This window comes from Wasmannia auropunctata, unplaced genomic scaffold (assembly GCF_000956235.1).
Source record: "Wasmannia auropunctata unplaced genomic scaffold, wasmannia.A_1.0 LD335828.1, whole genome shotgun sequence".
Lineage (NCBI taxonomy): Eukaryota > Metazoa > Arthropoda > Insecta > Hymenoptera > Formicidae > Wasmannia > Wasmannia auropunctata.
This window is the reverse complement of record NW_012027062.1, coordinates 3,491,629-3,509,715: the sequence shown is the minus strand read 5'-3', so window position 1 is coordinate 3,509,715 and position 18,087 is coordinate 3,491,629. Positions and strand designations below refer to the sequence as shown.

At 38.0% G+C, this 18,087-nt stretch overlaps 3 protein-coding genes across 9 annotated transcripts; all 3 read left to right on the top strand.

The window, feature by feature from the left end:
- Positions 1 to 132: 132 nt before the first annotated feature.
- Positions 133 to 8,349, top strand: LOC105456005. Of its 3 annotated transcripts, XM_011699766.1 has the most exons (8): positions 133 to 890; positions 1,089 to 1,439; positions 1,814 to 3,929; positions 4,212 to 5,127; positions 5,332 to 5,916; positions 6,115 to 6,327; positions 6,551 to 6,653; positions 7,898 to 8,349. In XM_011699766.1, exons 1-7 carry the CDS (start codon positions 618 to 620, stop codon positions 6,567 to 6,569), a joined length of 4,473 nt encoding a protein of 1,490 aa, XP_011698068.1. In that variant the 5' UTR covers positions 133 to 617; the 3' UTR covers positions 6,570 to 6,653; positions 7,898 to 8,349. The 3 variants fall into 3 exon arrangements, with proteins under 3 accessions (XP_011698068.1, XP_011698071.1, XP_011698069.1); XM_011699769.1 differs by lacking the exon at positions 133 to 890 and having other exon boundaries at positions 1,347 to 1,439; positions 1,794 to 3,929; positions 6,471 to 6,653; XM_011699767.1 differs by lacking the exon at positions 133 to 890 and having other exon boundaries at positions 1,359 to 1,439; positions 1,819 to 3,929; positions 6,471 to 6,653.
- LOC105456006 (cysteine dioxygenase type 1-like) lies at positions 8,170 to 14,121 on the top strand. The gene is made up of 5 exons (XM_011699770.1): positions 8,170 to 8,724; positions 12,462 to 12,603; positions 12,704 to 12,809; positions 13,203 to 13,372; positions 13,730 to 14,121. Exons 1-5 carry the CDS (start codon positions 8,483 to 8,485, stop codon positions 13,763 to 13,765), a joined length of 696 nt encoding a protein of 231 aa, XP_011698072.1. The 5' UTR covers positions 8,170 to 8,482; the 3' UTR covers positions 13,766 to 14,121.
- A 344-nt stretch (positions 14,122 to 14,465) lies between these two features.
- LOC105456003 (succinate dehydrogenase assembly factor 3, mitochondrial-like) lies at positions 14,466 to 17,702 on the top strand. Of its 5 annotated transcripts, none has more exons than XM_011699762.1 (6): positions 15,010 to 15,082; positions 15,775 to 15,926; positions 16,302 to 16,638; positions 16,715 to 16,953; positions 17,044 to 17,196; positions 17,281 to 17,702. In XM_011699762.1, exons 2-6 carry the CDS (start codon positions 15,843 to 15,845, stop codon positions 17,557 to 17,559), a joined length of 1,092 nt encoding a protein of 363 aa, XP_011698064.1. In that variant the 5' UTR covers positions 15,010 to 15,082; positions 15,775 to 15,842; the 3' UTR covers positions 17,560 to 17,702. The 5 variants fall into 5 exon arrangements, with proteins under 5 accessions (XP_011698067.1, XP_011698066.1, XP_011698064.1 ...); XM_011699761.1 differs by having other exon boundaries at positions 15,070 to 15,388; XM_011699763.1 differs by lacking the exons at positions 15,010 to 15,082; positions 15,775 to 15,926 and adding an exon at positions 15,980 to 16,127.
- The last annotated feature ends 385 nt before the right edge of the window (positions 17,703 to 18,087 follow it).

Genomic DNA, 18,087 nt, shown 5'->3' with positions numbered 1-18,087 from the left:
TCAAATTATGAGATTCTGGGGCATAGTGAAAAATTTCATATCGAAAATCAAATAACTCAGTTTTAAAAATTACTCGATACGTTATAAAAGTGAAAAGTAAAAAATGCAGTAACTTGTTTCGACGTTCCTTTTTATCGTTGCAAATACTGTCATTCAGTATGACGTAATCCAAGTAGCTGAAATTTCCAAGTATGAATGATTGTAGCTTGTCAATAAAAAATATGAGGATTTCTAAGAGTCAAACAAATAAAAAGTGACACAGTGCGTTACATATATTTATATAATAAAGCTGAGGGAAACATGCATCATGAGAAACGATAATGGGGCTAAGAAGCTTATACGTACAGAAACGATTAGGGTTAAAAATCGAAGCGAACGGAAAAGCGATAGATTCTCGGCCGACGGAGGATTTAAAGACTCAAGAGATAAAGCACGGTATTTCCCCGCACAAAAGATACTTTTGCGCAGTGCAAATGTAGCTTACCTCTTTCGCGACGTAAAGACCATCGGTTTTTCACGTCGAGGATCGATACGTCGTTCTTCGCCGATCAGCCGAAACCAGGGAAGAGAGAAGCTTTAAAAGCTTTAGCGCGACCGAAGAGAAGGGAGTAGATATCATGAAAGAGAGAGAACAGGAGCCGGAAAATAAGGCGGAAAATGATAAGAGGATGCCGGAGGCGAATTGCGTGTGCACTTTGAAAACGTGTGGAAAGGAAGGGATCAAGCGTGAGACTTGCATGAATGTATCAGCGAAAAGAAAGTTCGCGCGCGACGAAGATATCAGTCCGACAAAGTTGAGTGAGATTATCAACAAAGAAATAAACGATTCCATTAAGCGGATCAATAATACTATTAAAGATGCTATGCAAACTCTCGTGATGTGTTCAATGGTACCTAAGATGCAAGTATCCACAGTATATTTTAAGAATTTTTTTCTAACTTTCATACCTTTCATGAAAATAAAACTAAACGACGGTAGATTAAATAGTGACGTTAAAAAAGTTTCCCGTTTTTCGTAACTTATTGCTTCTCGCGGAAAATAATCAATAAAACAAGATTTTTTTGGTAAATAACTTTCTTCGAAATAGGAAGAAAAAAAATCAATTTTACCAAGTTCACAAGAACCCAAAGGAACGTCCGATACATGTTTGTCCTACGCGTTGGAAAAACATCGTAAGAAGTCACCTAACGTTTGCACAAATCGACAAACTCCGTGCCACATTTCACGGCAACATAATAATTTATCCACACATAACAATTCGTACCTGTACACAAAAATGCACGAGAACACAATACCGTTATCAATCCAGAATAAAGTTAACAATGAAAAAAAGAATAAAAAGCATTCGAAATCGGCGAATAACGCGAACACCGATAATCGCAGAATGACCGGAAATGTCAATATCTATATTTGCTCGGAGGCTAATGACAACGATCAGGTAGGTTTATTTCAAATAATCCTTTTCGCCAAATATAATGCGTAAAAGTATAAAATATATTCAAATTACAAAAATACATTAAATAAATTAATATTTTATCTAAAAATATATTTATTAAGTTAATCATTATTAATATATTATTATTAATATTCAATTATAAAGAATTTAAAAGTTTTTAAAAAACTGATACGATAATGGTATCATGAAAGAAGTAAAAGCTAAAGATAATTATTATGTTGTAATTATAATATTGTAATTATGCTTACACCATTATTATATTATAGTTGTTTTACTGATATATTATAAATTATATAAAAATAATTATTAAACTGTCTACAATAAATTGTAACTTAGTCATGTATATGTACGAAAAGGGCAGAAAAAAGGTGAGACCTCAATTGTGCACGGATACAAGCTCTAATACAATTACCGAACAATACAATTCGAGAAGCGCCAGCGCTAGCAGCACGTCATCATGCAAGCTGATGAACAGCATAAAAGAGAAACGGCAGAAATTGCTGGCGCAGCGATTGCCTAGTTTTATTCATGAGAAGAGCAGCGACGTTAATATCATCCGCGATAACGGAACATTACGGCACAGGAAGGAATTGAGCGAAACAGATAGCAAGGTGGAAGCAGATGTCAAAGTCAATGACGAGAACGTCCGATGCAAGGACGCGAGCTCGTCGGCCAAAGACGGCTGCTACTGCAAAGATACGGACAGCATAGATCTCCAACAGGACTCGTCGTGCTCTACGGTTCCGTGTCCGAGTTTCAGCGCGTGTGACAATACCAGACGCCCACAGTCTTGGATCGCCGTATATCCCTCGAAAGCGAGAGCCAGACTGGACGACAGTCACGTCTTCCTGTCAAGAGCGATTTGTACCAACGTGGAACGAAGGAATTATCGCAAAAATAACGATCGCGATAATGTTCGCGGAGACGATAGCGAAGACACCATATGTCATGCGGTTGATAATAGCAGGTGGTTACCGAAATCGATCTACACGGATTGCGCCACGTACGATGAGAACCCCGAAGAGTGTTTCGCGGACAGTTGTAAATATCGAAGTAAAATACTTCGGGATTCGATAATAAATCGCAACGACATCCGCAGGAGGCAGATAGGATATAAACTTTTGCAACAACCTCTCGGGAGTTGTCAAAGGGAGCAAGTGGCTCGACAATGGTCCACGTGTAGTTGTATCGCGGAGGAAGAGGAAGGTTACTGCAGAGACGTCGTCAGAGACAAGAAAGAGCTCCCCGAAAATATATGTAATGTCACAGATTGTCCAGAAAAAATATCCGTTTGCCGAACATCTTCTAAAGAATTCGGAAGTGTACGCGAGACGTCGTTTGGCGCTCCTGAAAAAAGTATTGAAGAAACACGAGCGTGTAAAGATTCGGCGGAATGTTCGATAGGTACTAGTACGTACGGAACAGGGTTTGAAAATTCGGAAGAACTTCCGAAAGTAACAAGAGTTTGTAAGGAATTCGTTACCGAAGAGCCCCCGGAAGATATCACAGTTTGTAAGACGGTGTTTGGTGAACCGAATGGACTTCCGGAAGAAGTAATAGTTTACAAGGCGCTTTCTGACTCCAAAGACCTTCCCCCGAAGGAAACAATTTGTAAGGAGATTCCCAACTCAAACTCTGCCAACCATGACGATGTTAACAGAGTGTCCCTAAACGATGAAACGGATAAACTTGTGGCGAAAAGTACAAATAACTTGAACTTAAGTGGTCCGGAAGGGAATGCTAGCAATAAAAGAATAGTAAAACTGAATAATAAGCATGACAACGTTGCTCTCAATAGCTTTACGAGACAAGCTGCTAATGTAAAGCAAGATAAAAAAATAGAGGAAACCTCGAATAAGCAATCAAAAGATTTACTTAATCGTATTCCCAGTGAATCGATCAAAGATTCTAAACTATTGTCAAAAAATGTTTATTCCACGTTACCGCGCGCGCAGCTTTATAACAGCTTAAATCTTGCTTCGAATTTCACTGTAAAGAAAACATCAAAAACTCTTGCTAATCAGCGAAAAACGCAATCGATTAATCGGTCAATGGGGAATCACTTTCAAGAATCGAATAATCTTTCACAAAATTTAACGCCAAATAAAAATAATCAAATGGAAGAAAAAACGCGAGAAAACTCGAACGGAGAAGAAGAGAGACAAGGTATTTCAAAAGAAATGAAAACGACTGAGGACAAACAGAAAGAGTCACTTTTACAGCGACCGTTTAAAAAATTGATCGATGTAATTAAACGTGGTAGAACGTTTATTACAGACAGAATAGAAGCAGGAAAAATGGAAGCGAAGAAAACAATCGCTGACGATAAAAAAGATATTGGAAAATCAGAAATTGATTCTGAAATCGAGGATAAAACTAATGATATAAAAGATGATATAAAAGACCAGCAAGAGATTATTAAAAAAGTGACTGTACCAATGAGACCACCGCAAATAGAGATTGCAGACAAAGGTATGTTAAATCATCTTACTTGTAATCACACTTTAATTACAATTTTAAAATTAAAAATTTTAGAATTATTTTCATAAATCTTTTGTAATCTTGTATTAACAATTTTATATTAAAATATATTATATAATAATAAAACATAACATTTAATGTTTGATAAAAAATTATTGTTAACCAATTTGATGCGGTATTGTGCATTAATTTCATCTATAGGTATAATTAGGAAAATTTTTACAAGATCAAAATTGATTTCACTAATAACAGATTTTATTATTCCTGAAAAAGAAAAGAAGATGGATATTCACAAAACGGAGCAATCAATACCTAAATTACTGCGTATCATCGTGGCAAAAAGATCGCATATTCTACCAACTGTAGTAACAACTGCAGATTCTGAATTTCAAGAGTCTGGAGTAGTATCAGTTTCTGAAATAATCACAACTGCTCATGCCGACCAAGAGAAAATCCCAGAAGAAAAAGTAACTTTGCAGGAGCATAGGCCTGCAGAAGTCACGGCAGAAATAAAAACAGATGATTCAATCGCGCCTGAATTAAGTATTGCCGCAATTGACACGAGTGTTGAAGACGCTCCAAAAGATGTTGCTGATGAAGATAGAATTCCCCAAGATATTCTGGATGAAACAATAAAAACTTATGTTGTCTGTCCACAAAAGAAACCCGAAGGAGAAATACAAAAGCCAATTCTTTGTCAATGCGGTCTACCTTTCGAGCCGAATGGTCGTTCGTGCTCGATTGTCAAATGCGTGAAAGACCATGTGTCCTGCCCGCAAAAGAAATCGGAAAAGAAACCACAAAAATTCACCCTTTGTAAACGCGAATTATCTTCCACTTTGAATAATTACTCATGTTCCATTGTTAAATGCACAAAATGTAATAGTACCATTGAAGATTGCCCTTGCAAAGATGATAGATTTGAACAAAAGAAACTTTACTGCGCGCGTTGCCATTTGTCGGCAATTCAATGCACTTGCAAATCATATCTGAAGAGTTGCTTAAAGACCGATAAACCGAAATTTCGTGGTGTATCACCTTTAAAGATCAGCTCGCATATCTGTACAAATTGTTATAGAACGCGGAAGGAACGCAAGTGTAGAAAGACTACGGTCTGTTGTCACGAAGAATGCAGATGCAGATGTTGCGCAACGCGCGGCGATTGTTTAAGAATTATTGATAAACGCAAGTAAGATATTCTTTAATATTATATGAGATTTTAGATAAATATATTTATTAAATAAAAATTAGTAAATATTTAATAATTATTAATATTTATTAATTGGATATTTCAATATATTTTTTAATTATAATTTCGAGATAAAGAAGAACGCAATGCTCCGATATGCGTAATTTGATAAATTTAGTCACGATTTCTCGAAACACTCGATAGGTGTGGATCACAAGCGAGTTGCATTAACTGCGGCAGACCGAGAAATCAATGTTGCTGCACTACATTCGCATTGGTAAAGCGCCACAAGATCAAGGAGGGCTGCGACCACAAGAGGACAATGATTTGCCTGCATTGCGATAATCCTCGAGACAAATGCACATGCAGAGCACCAATCGGAAAGTGCTCGTGTTGCGGGTTGCCGTCAGATGTTTGCAACTGTCAAGACGATGAGGGTCACGCTTATGATTGTGAACGGATTGTCAGAAGACCGGATGAAAATCGGACGATTCGCGTCACTAGCTGGAAGCCGAAGAGGGAAATCAGGCGGTATTTCGCAAGAAACTTTGAGGATTTCCAATCGTATTCCACCGAGGAATGTTGCTGCTATGAAAAACCGAGACGACAACGTCCCGAGGAGCTACCTTATCAACGGCTAAATATTTTCTCGGAAGTGATGGACGAACTGCAGCAGAAGATGAGCGAGTCTGTATGCTGCGCACGGTGCTGGAGGAATCCCTGCCGTTGTGAATCGCCGGTCGATCAAGATAAGAGAAAGGAAGAAAGGAAAGCCGAGAATCGTGTCAAGTATATAAAAGAATCTTTTACCTGACAAGATTTCTTTCTTATTTAGTTGCGTAAGGGCGTATCAAAGGGATAAAAAGAAGTTTTTCTTTATTAATGGATCTCAACAAAAGTAGTAAATAATTGCTGCTTAAAGTTTTTCTTCGCAGCCAACTGTACTGTTAAACCTTTGTGCTGAATTATCTTTGTTCCGTTGCTTAGACGCGCCGAAATAGAAAAATCATCTAGAAGCAAGTCACCGAATAATTGCCGGTGTAGTTTGAATCCTAGGAACGAGCGCAAAAGCACTGTTCAAAAGTCGATCCGACATATTGGCTGCGTTTGTAAATTAACGCCGTGCAGATGCAGGAAAGACAGATCGAGTTACAAGAGACCGCTGGCAAAATGTTATTATTGCAAGAGTCTGCCTTGCACGTATGTAAAACACGTTACATATCGGATTTTTTATTGCAAATGCTTTCTCATATGATATCGTCAATGTCTAATGTTTTATATGTATAGCGGTACCGTTTGAAGGATAGAGATTTTGTAAATAATTGAATGTGCGCTATTAATAGTGCGCTTTGTCTCATCAGGCCTAATGAGGTCCGTAAGCGTAATTCCATTTACTGCTTCTTTATTGCATTCTTTACTGCAGCTGCATTACTGTAAAATAACCGAAGCCGTGCAGGTGCGATGATTCATCGAACGAAAGCAGAGGCAAAAAGAATTTTACCAATCTGAGAAACAAGCACAGAAAGGTAAACGATATTTAATTAGAAATACTTGCTCAATTAATTGTCAAACAAATGCCAAGTAAATATAATGGCAATGTTTGTAAAAAATGTCAAGATATATATTTTTCAAACACAAAATATTGATAAAAATATTTTAGTATTAACATTTTTACACTATCCAGTAATATGAACAGATTATTTAGGATATTTTATTTTTTTACTTATATTTTTTTACAGATATTTGATCTTTTTTACTTATATTTTCATTGACGATTTTTTACTTGATTTTTATGACATTTTATCAAGTGAATAACATGTTGTTAAACAAATAATTTACTTACGCGTTCGATTTTGTAATAAAACAGTCCGCAAATGCTGCGCGACTTTCCCTAAAAATATCCCTTGCCAGTTTCATATATGATTAACAAATTTTGAATATACGAAATTTCCGACGTACGTAATAAATATAAGTTTTTTTCTCGAGCTCTCTAAATGGCAAAGATAAGTAATCTGTAGCACAAATCGAAAATTATTTTTATGGCTTAACCCAATTATATGCACATACAATATTTTAACAAATAAATCAATCAGAATCATATATTATTTGTGATCCATATTAATGCCATCAAAATAGTTAGGATGTTTTCATGGTCTCTAAATTTCGTAATATTCTTGCATGATACAGATTACTGACTAAAATTAGTAATATTTCTTCGGGTCATAAGATAAGAACTCAGCTATATGTATCTTGTACGTAAGCTTTGAATGTTGAAAAGCGTGAATACATATAATTTCGAAATTCAAGAAAACAAATTTACGCCATCTTAATAATTGTCACATGACGCGATATCAATTGATGAATACCGAAATCTGACTAACAATGACGTATTTGGAACAGATAAATATATACTTATATATATTATGCTTCTTTTTATCGCCTCTCTCTCCTTTTCAAGATATATGTATACATATTTTATAATTATAAATAATTAATAATTGCGTTAACTTAAAATTATTAATGCAATTATATGCTTATACTTTTTTATAAACAACAGGAAAATTTACATCAATCTTTCTGTTGTTCTGTGGCTCTTTTACTATATAAAAGATGTCAACAGGACATAGATAGTATCTTTAAAATAATATATACTTTAAAGTTGGAAAAGGTGTATAGAAAGTATATAAAATATAGATATAGAAAAATGGATATAAAATCCACAGATACAAAAATACAAAAGATACATATATATATATCACATTATTGGCAGCTAAAGCTTATGACAGAATAAAGAAATAAAAAAGAATAGGGAAGACACGACAATAGATCTGTTACCTGAGTTTCCCTCTTCAAGAATGGAGAACCATAACAATAAATTTAACTCTAATCTTTTCATCGATTACCGAAGCCGAAACGTATAAGCCTACAGAGTGAGAAGTTTACAAAATGTTGACGCCATTCGGACGATCGGCTGGAAGAGGGGGGCACCTTATACTGCATATAAGATGCTGTACCCGCGTTGTACTAGACCGGTACCAGCTGTAGGCGAGCAAAGACAGCGAGGTAGTACGGATTAGTACGTTCGCGCAGTTAGTGCTCGGCGTGTAGAGGCTAAAGACGTCCGTATAAATCTCTTGTCTTCCCTTTGCTCTCGAAGCCGCGCCGCATTCTACGAGTCAGGCGGGACGAGGCAAGGCTCACGTTTTAACGTTTTTTCACGACTTTCCGGTGCTTTAAGTATCTCCCCGCGGTGCGATCGCCACGTCCCTCCTCGTGTCTGCGGGAAAGCCGAGAGAGAAACTTTTGCCGATTGAATAGAATCGCTGAAGTGTCGAGATACCGTGGTGGCTGAAAAATGGAGATTTGCAACCGGGAGGACCGACTGTACGATGTGCCGCGCGGAAAAGCGTCGCGTCTCGTTGAGAACGGGGAGAAACTCCGGCGGGAGAAAGTTTCCACCCTGCGGGAACTTATAGATGCACTGCACGAGGCCTTCGAGACGGATCACGTGAATATCGATCACGTTCAGGACTTGATGATGAGTTACAAGAGCAATCCTGCGGAGTGGAAGAAATTTGCCAAGTTTGACAGATACAGGTATCTGACGTTTATTTATTTGTATACAAAACTTACTCTATATTTAACATACATACCTTTTTAAATTTTTAAATTTTTTAATAAAATTAATTTTACTTTTAATAAAGTTAAATATTACAACACAAAATTATAAAACTAATTAATTATTATAAAATTAATAAATGACAGTTAATAATAAAATTGTCATTTAGATTTAAAATGCAACAGACGTTATATAATTATTATGAAAGATTGTATATTGTCTTAATTTTGTGTACGATTGCTTCAAATATGCATAAAATATTAATATTGAAATAATTGTGCATGGCAAGGTAGTAAAAAATCTCGATAGTTAAAAACGCGGGAACGGAAGAAATTAAAAATTCTTTGATCGCGTCTGCTACATTATTCGCATGTCCAAGAATAAAATCGTATTACTTCCAAAATGGGACAATTGGTAAGATTTACACACGCCTGATTCCACGCACGATTCCACAGAATACCTATATCTGATGTAATCACAACTTGTTAATACGCGATGACAATTGCGGCGTGAACACGGAAATGTTTTCATTAGCTATCAGCTAATTACACATCGGTAATTACGGTACTATTGCAAACATAATCAGCGCATAACGGTAACGGTCAATTAGGGACATTCCGGAGAAATGCGTCAGTGGACGATGTACGCTTGATAACCAAATGACGAGAACAAATATTTTCGCCGATCAACATATTTGGGGTATGTAAATAGAACGTATACAACGCAATGCGGAATTGTGAAATGAAATTAACATGACGGAGTAACCCCGGAATGGGTTATCGCGTGTTCTCCGCTCGTTATCTTTGTCTCTAATGCTCCCGCGTAAGAAACGTGAAAAGAAAAAAATTTAGTAACCCTGTTTTGAAGTAACCCGTAACGCCACTTTCATTTATGTGGTAGGAACAGATGATTGCAATTTAATGATCGTCAGACAAAAAAAATACGTCAGATATGTATGTAATATAGACGTGTGTATAGAATTGTGTTACTACTTTTTCCTGATTTCTATCGATCTCATGACTATCATAAATAATAAATAGTAAAAGAATGGTAAGAGTTAAAAGAATAGATAAACTTAGTACGCAAATAATATTATAGATGAACTTAATACGTAACGGGATATAACATATGTGTAATCTTCGAAAAAAAAAAAAAATATCGTGTTTATAAAGAAACGCTGAGTACGACTAAAATATCAGAAAATATCTGAGGAAACGGAAAACGGAAAGTTTCCAAGGCAAATGAGGCATTTCGTGTCAGATTAAATTTATTTGCAATTAACTAACAATCTCGTAAACTAGCTATATCGTAAAGTTAAGGGTACACGGAGATAAATTTCGGATCAGAGAGAAAATTCCCTTATATCCCGCAGCTTTGTTTACTAGAGTACGTGTCACACACATATAATTATGATAACTGGATTAGCGTATTTATTACGCACGATCTGGACGTATCTCTGTATTCGTCCGATAAGAGAGACAGAAAGAGAGAGAGAGAAAGAGAATGTTCTAGAATTATTAGGCACCACCCGACAATGTTATCTCCGCGAATATGTTGCAACAAGCTGGGCGATGCAACTCGTATTTTCATATTCAGAGCGTAGATAAACGTTTTACTTGGCACAGACATCGTTACTGCATGCAATTTTTAAACGTCTCAAGCGCGCGAGAAACATTTCCGCTGACGAAACTCGAGAATTTTTACATTTTTTTTCTCAAGAGTTCCCTAGCTTTGTTATTTGTTTCTTTTAATTGTCTTCCGTTATACATATACGTTATGTTATCATACGTTATGTATGTGTCGGAAATATGACAGATAGTTTAGCGCGCTGTTAATGGTCAAAGATGTTGCACGGCTCTTGATTAGGCAAGTGATCGTAAATAAGAAAATGAGTTAACGAGTTCGGGAGATAACGAGCGCCTTGGACGCAGGTGGAATTATACTGTGTGCAGTAGCCGGAGATCCACGTGACTCGGGAAAGTACGGAAACTACAGTGCACGTTTACCGGTTTTGCTGTCAACACAAAGTAGAACGTAATGCCGCGCGGCAGGCAAATATTCCTTCTACCTCGAGAGCGTTCTTATGAAAGGCCGCTAGAAAGATAAACACTTTCGGCATCGTACTTGAACGGTTATCATATTATTCGACGCTTTCAGGAGAAATCCGCCGTAGGTGGATGAATAATCTGGATTACAAAAATTGTTGACGCAGTCGCAAGTATAGCAAATATCGTACCGGCGAAATTAATTATGAATTTAGTGATATACGCATTAGAAGAAACGTGTTTTTGTAAAGACGAGAAAAATAGACGATAGAGTACAACACGATTTTTTACAATCTAGAATTTTTTTATATTCTCAGGACAAACACGGAGCGTAACAATATTATTTTAGTGCGCTCCGGATTTTTTTCCCAATGCTTTTATTCATATATACGTTGCAAAGGAAACCTGTATTTGCGAGCGTGTTAAATATTCGTTCGCATGAATTGGACAGATGGTTTTATTTTAAGTAAGATTAAATTATTGATGAAATATTAATATTAAATAGAAATAATGTAATTTTCTTCCGTGAATTAATTCAAAAATATTTTCGGCAAGCGAGTATTAATTAAAGACATTTAATATCGGGAATTAGAGTAACGCGATATATAAACATCCAGAGGCGATCGACCGGTGAACAGTCAGTTGGTCATATGTACTTTCCATGCATACATTCCCTTCTCCGTATTTGCGTTCTGCGCAATCCAGAGAACATTGATATGTCTGTACATCGTATGACACTCATGAAAAAAAAAAAAAATGCGAACAAAACGCATGCCATGCGAATCATCGAAACTTTCAAATTATATTTGCTCTGCTGCACCTTACATTCGCTGCTCGAATCGCAGATTACTGATTCGAAAATCGTTCATTCTATTTATATTAATATCTCTCGTGAATAATGTTCTTCCTTCTGGGACGATAAGTCCATTGCTAAACAAAATATATGTTACAAAAAGTTGATAATTCTTTAATAACGTTGTTTTACCAAAGCGGAACAATTTATATTTAAACAAAATTAATTATTATTGCTCTTTTTGAGAAAATAAATTTTCCATCTCCGGTTAGAAAATTTTAATCGTACTACAGTCTAAATACGTAATCTGTACTTTAAAATAATAAAAAAAAACAATGAACATAGTTTACTTAAGTATTATTAAGTATTATTAAGTTTTAATAATATTTTAGCTAGATATATTTTTTATGACAATTCACAAAATTAGTCTAAAGCAACTGTTTTCTGTTTTACGTTATTAATAAATCAATCAATTGCGAGCGACTTTATTAATATTCAACGTGACCAATTAATTATGGACTAGTTTTCGGTTTTAAGCTGCAACTAATATCTATACTGATTTAAAAGCTAATTTCGTAATAATTTTTCTCATGCTAAATCCAGACTTAAATTCATAACATTTAAATCGGTAAAAATATTATTGATAATTATAAACTTGTTATCGTACGTGTATATATATGTGTATATATATATATATATATATATGTGAATATCTGATAAAATCTGCATGCATAATAATTGTTTGACACGTGTATTCATTTGAAATGTACCAAGATACCGAGATTTTCGAAAGGTTGACGGAATAAGAAAATGACCGGTCGGACAGGATTTTCGAAGGAAAAACATCATGTTGTAACGCACGATGCTTTGTGTGCAGATATACGAGAAACTTGGTTGACGAAGGGAACGGCAGGTTCAATCTCATGGTGTTGTGTTGGGGGGAAGGTCACGGGTCAGCCATACACGATCATGCCAACGCGCACTGCGTGATGAAAATTCTTCAGGGGAAACTTTGCGAGGTATGGAAATTACGAGGATAATTATTGGAAATTATTTCAGACTGCGTGTCGGACGTAGTCGTGATATAAAACCGAGATATCAGAGTGTGTTGCTTCTTAGACGAGGTACGCGTGGCCGGCGGGATCCAAGACGGAAAATGGTGTGGAGGAGCTCAAGGAACTCGAGAGAAATACTCTCGATATGAACGAGATCTGTTACATTAATGGTATGACTTTTTTTTTTAAGTAAACCGTAGACGATAAGTCTCGCGTACGCGATGAATAAGTTAGCTTCATTGAAACTGAAACTTTGGAACGTTTCGTACATATGATTCGTTTTCGAGTCTATTATCGAATCGGATTGTTCTTTTCGTTATTCGAAACGACATTTCGAGCGTTTTTAATTTACTAAATAAAATCATTCACGCGAATTTATATATAATTCTGTATATATAATTTATATATAATAGTATTATATATAATAGTATTTATATTTAATATGTATTTATATTTAGTATTTATATTTATATATAATAGTATTATATATAATTTATATATAATTCTGTATTTATATATATTTTTAATCTTTATATATAATCTTCGATATTTTTTCGTTCAAGATTCAATGGGTTTGCACCGTGTCGAAAATCCAAGCGCAATTAACCCCGCGGTCTCCCTGCATCTGTACTCACCGCCGTTCTCGTCGTGCTCGGTCTTCAACAAGCAGACCGGGCAAAAATCTACGTGTACGGTCACATTCTGGTCCAAGTACGGGGAAAGAAGGAACCGGGTGAGAGACTGTTTGCATATCTTGAAAGTTTTATCTCACCGTGCGATTTTCGATCTACCTCTTCGGAAGATGCAGCGTATCAAAGAATCTTGCCGCATCTGAAAGTTGCATTTTACGCTGGAAGTCATTACAAAGATTTAAATTCGATTTACGAAAGTCGCACGTAATGAAATATTCGTCTTTTTTTACGGAAAAAAATTTAGAGTTCACATCAAAGTGAATGTCTCTGATCTTACGTCTCTATATCTCTCAATTACGTTTTCACACAAGTTTTACAAGTTCTATTGTATTGAATCAATACGAATAGCCCAACGAGCAGAACGAGCGAAAATTTAACAATTTATTTATAATTTACAGCAAATTCAAGACGCCAGATCTCCCGAGGATAATTAATCCGAACAAGGCAATAATACCAATAATAACAATAAGTGTCGCAAATTAAGTGTCAACGATGTTTTAATCGAGTGGAAAACAATTTGCATCATCTCAGATTGGACCTTGGTTGCTCAAATTAAGCTTTGTAAATTTTATAAATTAAGACAAACAGTCTTTAACAATTGTGCTATTATTATTGTCGAATTTTCGTCGTGTAATGTTTTTATTTTATAAGTACTTAAATCTATATGTATAAGGACCTGTAGATATTTTTACGTAAGAACACTGTATGTGTGCATTTTGCGTCATATATTTCTTTTTATTGTAAAAATAAATTAAATTACTAATCGAAAATAAAGAATACGAAAAATAAAGGAAGATATTTATATACATACATCACAGACTTTTGTCTGTCATTAAAATATTCGACGAATATTCGAATTTCCTCTCTCAATAATAATATATAAGTTCAATCTTGCATGTGGCTTAAATTGTTACAAATATTATAGGTACAATAGTCAATAATACACAAGAATTCAAAGTCTGCGGCGGAAATATCAAGTTACAGCTTATAATTTCACGATTGATTTGATCGACTGCAGTCGAAGCCGAGAGATTTGTTTTCGCCGATCAGATGCCAAAATTTTATCATAAAAATCCACGCCGAATTCGCAACGGAGATCAATACGGGGGTGGGGAGGGGAGGGGAAGAGGGGAAATGAAACGGCGATATAATAGCGAGATTAAGCCGAACGACCGACAATAGAATAAATAGCAGGATCGATGAAAATATAACGGCGCCGTGTCCGCAAGCGCGTGTGTAGGGCAGCGTATACGGTCATGGCCTCCCGGACGCACGTGCAGCGCGTCCGGGTGCTGTACAAGACGATTTTGAGGTTACATCGCGGCTTACCGGCCGAGGTCCGGCCCCTGGGCGACGGTTACGTCCGCGACGAGTTCCGGAGGCATAAGGGATGCGTGGAGAGCGAGGCGATCGTCTTCCTCCGCGAGTGGACCGTAAGTATACGCGCGCGCGCGCGCGCCGACCGTGTAGGTTTTGAGGTTATGCGAGGTTATGTTCGCCCGTGCGAGCCCCGACGCGAGAGTGCTATCGCGAGCTGTCTTTTTCCCGCAGAACTACGCGGTGTCCCTCGCCGAGCAGCTCGGGCTGAGGGGCCCTCACACGGCACAGCCGCTCGGACGGTACATGAGGGAGGAGGACCTCGAGAAGCTGCGGGACGAGCAGGTGTGCCAGCTGTACGAGCTGATGATCGCGGCGACGGGGAAGCCGGACGGCGCGAGGAAGAAAACGTAGTCGCCGTAGAAGAGGCCGATGTTCGTAGTCTGTTCTTATTTCAAGACCGTTTTAAGTGATGTCTTAAGATGCCGAAATACGGCTCTGCGATTGGCCTGCGACATCATGAGACGGTACTGAAGACGGTCTTGAATTAATATAAAAAGTCGATTACGAATACCGTCCCAGCTCACCGTGCCACGTCCGCACCGGTCGGAATTTGACCCGGAGACCCTCGGTGCATTTCGGGCTCTTGGAATTGTACTTATCGTTGTGAAATGCAAATAAAAGGATTTCCCGCACGTTCGTAATCGATCAGTGGTGGTGCTCCGTTTGCTTGACGCACTGTACGTACAATAATTGTTGCTGTTATTATTGTTATATAATAATTATTATTATTCAGTTATAAGGCAATCAGAGGCGTAGTGTATGATACAGACAATAATAAAATTAGAAAATGTCAATTAGCAAAATGATGAGTGAAATTGCAATTTTTGATATCCTAGTAATAAAAATTGATAAATTTATAAGTAACAAATTAGAGCGACAGTTGTTAATGCAATTCGTGATAACATATGGCATATAATAATGGTTGCGTAATATAAGCATCAATGGGAAAGAAATTGCCGAAACGACAACGTCACAATTAAAGTGAATTCATTATCGTGGAGTGATGCAATCTGTCGTGACGATACGATTTGATCCGATAACCCGGGATTTTCATCGGTACTAGATTTCCGTTTCGTCCAGTGAGATTTCCCCATTCACGCTCCACCTCGCGTGTAGGAGAAATCGTGGAAGATGAAGGCCTGGCAGGACGCAGCGAGTTTGATGTTAGCAGCACGCCACGGGCAAACGTACGGTCGCGCGGTGTCGCCTGCAGTCGTAAGTATAAATGACGTGCGTGTCATGTCATGCATCTGGCCGCATGATGAAGCTCGATCGGCACTTTCTCGCTCTGTCTTGCGCACACAAGTATAATCGTGATGTAGATAGACGTGATAAAGAAGTCGTTTCGGAGTTACTAAACATTACTGGCGATTGGCACGGCTGTGACGTAGAACGAGAAGGATGCCGATTGATGACGTATACCTTTTACATACATTGAATACTTTTTTTATTTACGATCGGCAAAGCGCGACGTGCACACGTGACTCGTCTCATATCTATCGATGATGTCTCTATCAACATGCCTGCCGAGAAGCTGCTCTTGCTGCAGGCTTTAGACGGGGCTACAGGGCAAACTAATCGTGATTTCAGCACAACTACAAGCTGCTGTGCTTGAAGCGTCATCAAAAGTCGAGCTTCATGCCGGGATTGTACGTCTTCCCGGGCGGCACGGTGGACCAGGCTGACGCGAATCTGAAGTGGCGCGAGCACTTCGCTGCCTTCGGCCTGGACAACGACAGGCTCGCGTCTCTAGTGCCGAGGACCGCGTCGCGACCGCAGATCTTCCGGTCGGGGGAGAACGAGCTGCTCAGGGAGGTCTCGCTACGCATCACGGCGATTCGCGAGACCTTCGAGGAGTGCGGGATACTGATATGCAGACGTGACAAAGGCGGCCGGGCTCGTCCCGGCTGGGCCGAGCATATATCACGTAAGAAATTACGCGTAGCATCGTACGGATTAGATTTACAGAATTATTGAATATATATGTTGGATAAAATTTTCAGTTCCCGAGGGCGAGCGGCAAGCGTGGCAGAGCAAGGTCCACAACGACGCGACGGAATTCCTCAATCTCTGCCAGAAGTTGGAGTGCTATCCGGACTTGTGGGCGCTGTACGAATGGAGGAACTGGTTGACACCCGTCATGACCACGTACGAGAAACGCTTCAACACCGCCTTCTACCTGGCTTGCATGCCGCATGTGCCGCACGCCGAGTACGAAGCCACGGAGATGGAGGATCTGAAAGTGAGTGAGATGTTTTTGAAACGATAGAGATTCGCGATTGTGTAACATATATCCTCCTTGGAACTGATCCCGTTGGAAACGCGAGTTTAGTGGGACACCCCGGAGAAGCTTTCCACGATGGGTATCACGTTTCCACCGCCGCAGCAGTGCGAGATCGCCAAGTTGACCAAGCTCAAAAGTATAGACGATCTCCTGGACACCGCTGTGAAGTACAATAAAGAAGGCGCGCAGTTGTATCTACCGGTACGTAAAGCTGAACCCGTTCCACAGATTGTGAACAATTGCGAATAAAAACATGCAGTGTCTCGCAATAAATATACTTTGTAGGTGCATATACTCATGAAGGATGGCGCATCGCACGTCTTGCCTGGAGACACGATGTACCCGGAGCAAGTTGACTTGTTTGAAAAACAGCTGATCGACAAGTCAGATATCACCATGGACGAGTTTGACAAATTATCGCCGATAAAAAATAGAACGCATTTTCTTGACACGCATGTTAACGTAATTTTCACCGATAACGGCGAAGACAGTCGTGTGGTGTTTCCAATGCCCGGGTATTCGAAGATAGCGCATGGAAATGAGGAAACTAAAAATAAGCTCTAGCACGAATAATATATGGAAAGCATTCGATTTCGAGTTCGAGAGAATTCGCTTTAACGAGATTTTCAAATGTTAAACAATGCATGGACTTGATAAGGAGTTATTGAGAGGACTTTTCCTAAAAATAATATTGTATATAAATAACGCTGACATAAATTGTTTATTTTTATTTCCTTGTTATTTTTGTAATGTAATATGTACTTTTGTAATGTAATATGTACTTGTATCTGCGCAATGAATTGTTAATAATATAAACACGGACATGTTAAATTTTTATCAAGATTTATTAAACGCGCATGAACCCATTATCTAATAATTTTTTGTACCACGTTACGTACGCGAGAAATGCGAGTGTGCGAAGTGCGCAACTCGCTCTAAAGTTGACGACTGCGTTTTGTAAATAAAACTTAACAATTCTTTATATCGTTCGCACAGTTCTCCATGCTATTTTCACGCGACACTTCTCATTAAAGATAATATTAGATGATTAATTCAGACGACTGGATAGACACCGCACGGGTCTCGGAACTT